The sequence below is a fragment of the Meleagris gallopavo genome, chromosome 1, assembly GCF_000146605.3.
Source record: "Meleagris gallopavo isolate NT-WF06-2002-E0010 breed Aviagen turkey brand Nicholas breeding stock chromosome 1, Turkey_5.1, whole genome shotgun sequence".
Taxonomy (NCBI): Eukaryota; Metazoa; Chordata; class Aves; order Galliformes; family Phasianidae; genus Meleagris; species Meleagris gallopavo.
The window spans coordinates 75,850,629-75,855,965 of NC_015011.2; the positions used below are offsets into that span (position 1 = coordinate 75,850,629).

The following is a 5,337-nucleotide window of genomic DNA, read 5'->3' on the forward strand; positions in this document are numbered from 1 at the left end:
ATGAAGCGGAAGGAGGCGGCCGGTGCCGCGCTAACGGTCGCTGAGGGAAGGGAAACGACGATTGGTCGAGGCCCCGGAGGGCCGCGGCGCTGCCGGTCGCTGATAGGCCGAGAGAGCAAATCTGGTGGGGCGAGCGTGATCCGCGCGCGCGGTTTCGAGCGCCTGTGGCGGCGGCGCTGTGCGGGGTTATGGCGGCGGCGTGCGAGTTCCAGTTGCCCCTTGCCGCTGACGATCTGCTGCGGGGCGACAGCTCGCGTCACTATGTCGTGCAGGAGGTACTGTCAGTACGCGAGCTGCCGCCCGCCATCGCAGGTAAGGCCCGAGCCCTTCCCCTACTGGGCTAGGCCCTATGAGGTCCGGCCGGTCTAAGCCCGAGCAGAGCAGGCGCCGTCAGATCCGGCCCCGCCGGCGGTTCGCAGCTGTCCCCGTACCGCCCCTCGTTCACGTTCTCCTCGTCTCCCTGTAGCCTTCCGGGCTGCCTTCCGGGGCCAGGGTGCGTTGGCTGTGCTGCAGCATTTCGACACCGTTTACAGCCTGCTGCGGTAAGTAGGGAACGGAGGGACCTGGAGGCTGGAGGGGGGCCGGGAGCTGTTGCCTCTTCCCTGTGGCGTTTGCTTGCTGCCATGATAAGCTGTGCTTGCCCCACAGCCACTTTCGAGCCCTGGGTACCGCTGCCAAGGAAGATGCCCTGGAGCTGATGATGCAAGGTGGGTGTTTGCTATCTCTAGGCAAAACTGGAGTCACAGGGAGGTTGCTCCCAGGCAGCAGTTTGATGATGATATAAAGGCTAATGCGACTCAACCAGCAGGGTTGCTCCTTCAGCCCATTCCAGTATACGGGTCTGTAATCTTGGTGGACAACACAGAGCTGTGCGTGTTCGCTGTAAGGGCAGGCCGACAGAAAATCCCCTTCCCTGTGTCTCTGGGAAATAAATCCTTGGGATGTGTCAGCTCTGAGCAAGTGCTTCTAGGGGCTGACTGGTGACTGGGGAACAGGATGGGAAAGTGCCTCTGAGGTTTTGGCTGTAGGAGGCAGCCCATGTTACGCTGGTGAGATGTGAGCACACATCTTTGGTAATCTGATGACTGCTCTAAGTCTCCAACCGAGGGGATGGCTGAGGAACCTGGCCAAGAATATTCATCTTTTTCTATCTTTCTCCAGTGGTGACCCATCATTCCAATGAGCTTTCTACCATCTTGAGTGATTCTGGGCTGAGCCATACAGATCGAGATGCTCACCTCAATGCTCTTAAGATGAACTGCTATTTGCTGTCTGGCCTGTTGGAAGCCTTTGAAATGGAAGCCTTCAAGAGTGGTTTGATGGAAGTGGATCCTGCTGGAAAGGTAGGTGAGAGAACTGGGGAGAAAATGAGATGAGAAATGTAGAAAGTCTGTAAGCTTGCTGAACTCTGTGTCAAAGAGTATAGCTGGAGTTTGTTTAAGCATGATGCTGCGAAAAGCAGTGCCTAATGTGGAGTTCTGTGAAATCCTTTCTGGAAGACAGACAGATGTTGTCTATACATCAGCAGAGATTAAAATGACCAAGCCTCTATTTGGTCCTTAAGTGGCTACCTGGCTGTCAGTATTTTCTCGAGTTCCATTCTGTGCTCAAATAACAGTGGTCATTTGATGTGGGCATATAAATTTCTTGTACATCTAATGGTATCCCTCTCGATGCTTTAGAGTTTAACAGCCGTTCTCATTTCAAGGGAAATGGGATGGTGATGGTGTTTGTTATTGTTGTTTTTTTTCCTGCGTTCAGGATATCGATGAACTGCATTGCATAACTTTCTTTTCAGAACAAGAAGAGCCGCACCAAGGTCTCTGGATTCTCATGGGAAGATGAGAGGGAACCGCTTTTAAGGCTGCTTACACAGTTGCTGCAGCTGGATCTCCGTCAACTTTGGAGTGGTTTGATGGTGGAAGAAGAGCTTGTCAGGTAAGACAGCCCTTAGAAATAGTGTAGGTTGGGAAGAAGGGGTTAAATTGTAAATGTGCAAGTGAGATGGTATTACAGCCCTCTGTAGGGTGTATATTGTTGGACGCGGAGTGAGCTGTTGAAGAACCACTTCTTTTCCTCATTTAAAATTCAGATGTTTTTTGCACAATTTTTTACAGATAGATAATCTGCCTGGTTCAAGAGAAAGATGTACCTAGTGCATATTTTGTGCAGTTAGCTAGAATAGTGTCAGTGCAGACTGCAGTAGTGAAGTTGTCTGTCTCTTCTCTATGGTTTTAGCTTACTGACAGGATGCTGTTATCGTATACTGGAGAATTCAAATATTGGTCTTCAGAGGTATCGGGCCACACGAGAAGCAGCAACACATCTGCTTGCTACAGCTTTGACTCACTACGATCACATGTTCAGTGAGTCCATGCTTTTCTCTTTTTCTGGAAGCTGTTCCTAGGTAGTTTCCTTAACCTCTTTTTCTCCCTTCTCTTGTCAAAAGGTGCTACTCTGAAGATCACACAGATGCTGCAGCACTTTGAACATGTAGCCCCAGTGTTTGTTCAGGCTGTGACTCTCTGGGCTAAAGAATATGGACTGAAAAGCATAGTAGGTGAACTGCTGAGGTGAGAAAAATACCCCAGTATGTATTCTTGTACCCCTAGAAACCTGAGAAGACCTTTTCCTTATTTTATTTTTCTGAGCAGGGAAATTGGACAGAAATGTCCACAAGAGCTGGCTCGTGATACTTCAGGAATCAAGGGTTATGCTGTCTTCATAACTGAACTGGCTGAACAAATTCCTGCACTGGTGCTATCCAACATGAGTGTTCTACTGCGTCACTTGGATGGCGAGGTACATTTGCAAAATATTACCTGTCCAGAAAAGACAAGCAGTAGAAGTACTGCTATCTGATTTTTCTTTTGAGAACAGAATGTCTTTCACAGAGATCAAGTAACCAAAACCTGCCATATGGAACAGGTCATGCCCTTCCCTAAAACGTGCAGAGAAAATACCATGACACATACTTTCTAGCTGTTGCTTCCAGACATCTGAGAACCAGATGGATCTGACTGCTGTTGGATCAGTCTGCTGTTCTTTATTCTTCAGTACCAAGTTACTTCAATGGCTTTCATCATGTTACTTTTTAGTAAAGAGCCCTTAAAAACCTTGTGTTTTGATGTTAGTCCTTGCTTTCATATCGGACCTAGCTGGATGGGAGGGCTCCATTGCTCAGTCTTGCAGGCACAACCATGTTCAGTCAAGGTTGATATAAACTTTGGAATAGAAATTCAGTTAAGGCTGGAGCTAGAGAGTTAGAAGGCCCAGATTCTGGCCTGTTGGAATGCCAAGCTGTGTTTGTTTTTTTTTCTCTGTTCCTGTTTCACCAACTTGTCTTTTTGCAGAGTTACATGATGCGAAATGCCATTTTGTCAGCTATGGCAGAAGTGCTGCTACAGGTGCTGAATGGTGACCAGCTGGAAGAAGCTGCTCGTGATACTCGAGACCATTTCCTAAACACACTGCAAGCCCACATCTGTGATGTCAATGGATTTGTTCGTAGTCGGGTGCTGCAACTTTTCACCCGAATTGTTCAAGGCAAGGTAAATGTGTTGGGAAAACGGCTCCACCTTTGTCGCCTCCTCCCCTCATCTGTTTTCTAAGGGAATTTCTGTCACTGATCTTTGTTTCCAGAGACTGAAGTGGAACAGAGGAAGGCATTGTCTTTGAGTATTAAAGTATCTGTCGTTCTTTTTTCCTGAGAGACCAAAGATCCTAAGGTTAATGCAACTAGGGAACAGAAATTGCATGATTTTAGATCTTACCAGTACTGATTAAAAGGAAGAGCTCATTGCAAAAGCTCTTTCTGGACGTTACTATGGGAAAACATTTCCTCAGAAACATTAAGACTCTAACATTAAGACTCCTTGGTAACTTTTTGTAAGTCCTTGCTTTCAACAGATCTAGATCTTGGACTAGAAGATGCATGGTCTCTGCTGACCTAGATTTTTCTAGGAATCTGTAATCTGTGCCTTCTCATATGCAAGCCACAAGTAGAAGAGCATGTGTGTGTATTAATTTCTCTGCAGGAAAACAAATTGTCAGGAATTTCTATGGCTTCCTAATAACTTTGTTTATGCTTTCACTGTGTACTAGGTCCTGCCTTTGACTCAGTTCCTGTCTGTCGTATCCCTGGCTGTCGGGCGTCTCAAAGACAAATCTGTGGTGGTAGTTAAAAATGCCATCCAGCTCCTGGCTGCATTTATGTCCAATAATCCCTATTCTTGCAAGGTAATTCCCATTAACCTGGTGGATATGCTAGAAGTGTGTTTGCAGGCTGAGTATCTGCAGTATGGTATGGGCAAGGCAGTGGTCTTTCCACGTTGGCCTTTCAACAAGATGCAAGTTTTGACTATGCAAATGGGAGCTTTCTGAATTTTCTGTTGTTCAGATCTCACATTCTATGGGTCTTCACTCACTGTAATTGGCAGGTGTGCAGGGCCAAAATGGTTCTGGCCTTGATAATGGAAAAACCTACAGCAATTTGATGTAAATTCACTGTGGGATTTCTTTTCTTACAATCAGAATTAGGCTTTAGAACATTCTATGCAGAGCTGCAGTCTTTATGTTCACCTGCACCTCCTCTTGAGTTTCTGAGCCTCGGACTGGCATTTTACAGCATCTAGGATGGTGGCCAGTTTGCTACTTCAGTTTCCAAAATCAGAGTTTTCTGAGGTGATTGATAACACTAAGGAAATAAAGAAAGGAGAATTCTAGAAAAATGGATAAGGAGCATACTACTTCTTTTCTTCTTGGCATTTTCAGTTGAGCTGTAGTGACTTGGCTGAGCCGCTCAAGAAAGAGGTGCAGAAGCTGCAAGAAATGAGGGACTGTTGCAGAGAAGCAGGTAATTTCTTTCTCTTTCCCATTCTCAGGGTGTAATTTGTACTCTGTCCAGTAGGAATTTCACTGTGCTTATTTTTTCTCATCCTACACTTTCTTCCAAGTTTCGGTGGCTTTTATCTCAGATCTTACTCATGTGAGACAGTGAGTCCAGACAACTAGGGAATAAGCTCACAAAAGTCTTCATGCCGTGATGTAGTAAAAGGACCATATGAATGTCCATACTTAGGACCATATGAATGTCCATACTTAGGACCATATGAATGTCCATACTTAGGTCAACAGTGTTATTCTCAAGGCAAGAACTGAACATAAGTACAAACATCCTCTCAGGCTTCCATTGTCAGCCACTCAAGGACAGCTTCTGACAGGAGTCTGGTCAGATATGAATTTCAACTTGATTAGCCTTGAACTTTCTGATGTCTAGAGACCAATAAATAGCAAATGATGGTTCTCTGTCGTTCTTCTCCTTAGTCTTTTTTTTTT

General features: G+C 46.0%; 1 protein-coding gene and 1 non-coding gene across 2 annotated transcripts; both read left to right on the plus strand.

Moving 5' to 3' along the window:
* Window positions 1-6: 6 nt before the first annotated feature.
* On the plus strand, window positions 7-4,905 carry LOC100539335 (condensin complex subunit 1-like). Its single transcript, XM_019618152.1, has 11 exons — window positions 7-312; window positions 467-542; window positions 649-707; window positions 1,162-1,343; window positions 1,799-1,938; window positions 2,239-2,366; window positions 2,450-2,573; window positions 2,655-2,802; window positions 3,354-3,551; window positions 4,105-4,239; window positions 4,774-4,905. Exons 1-11 carry the CDS (start codon window positions 189-191, stop codon window positions 4,888-4,890), a joined length of 1,431 nt encoding a protein of 476 aa, XP_019473697.1. The 5' UTR covers window positions 7-188; the 3' UTR covers window positions 4,891-4,905.
* LOC116216259 lies at window positions 768-1,087 on the plus strand. The gene has a single exon (XR_004158712.1). It is a non-coding gene; the product is annotated as a small nucleolar RNA U85 (small nucleolar RNA).
* Window positions 4,906-5,337: the final 432 nt, after the last annotated feature.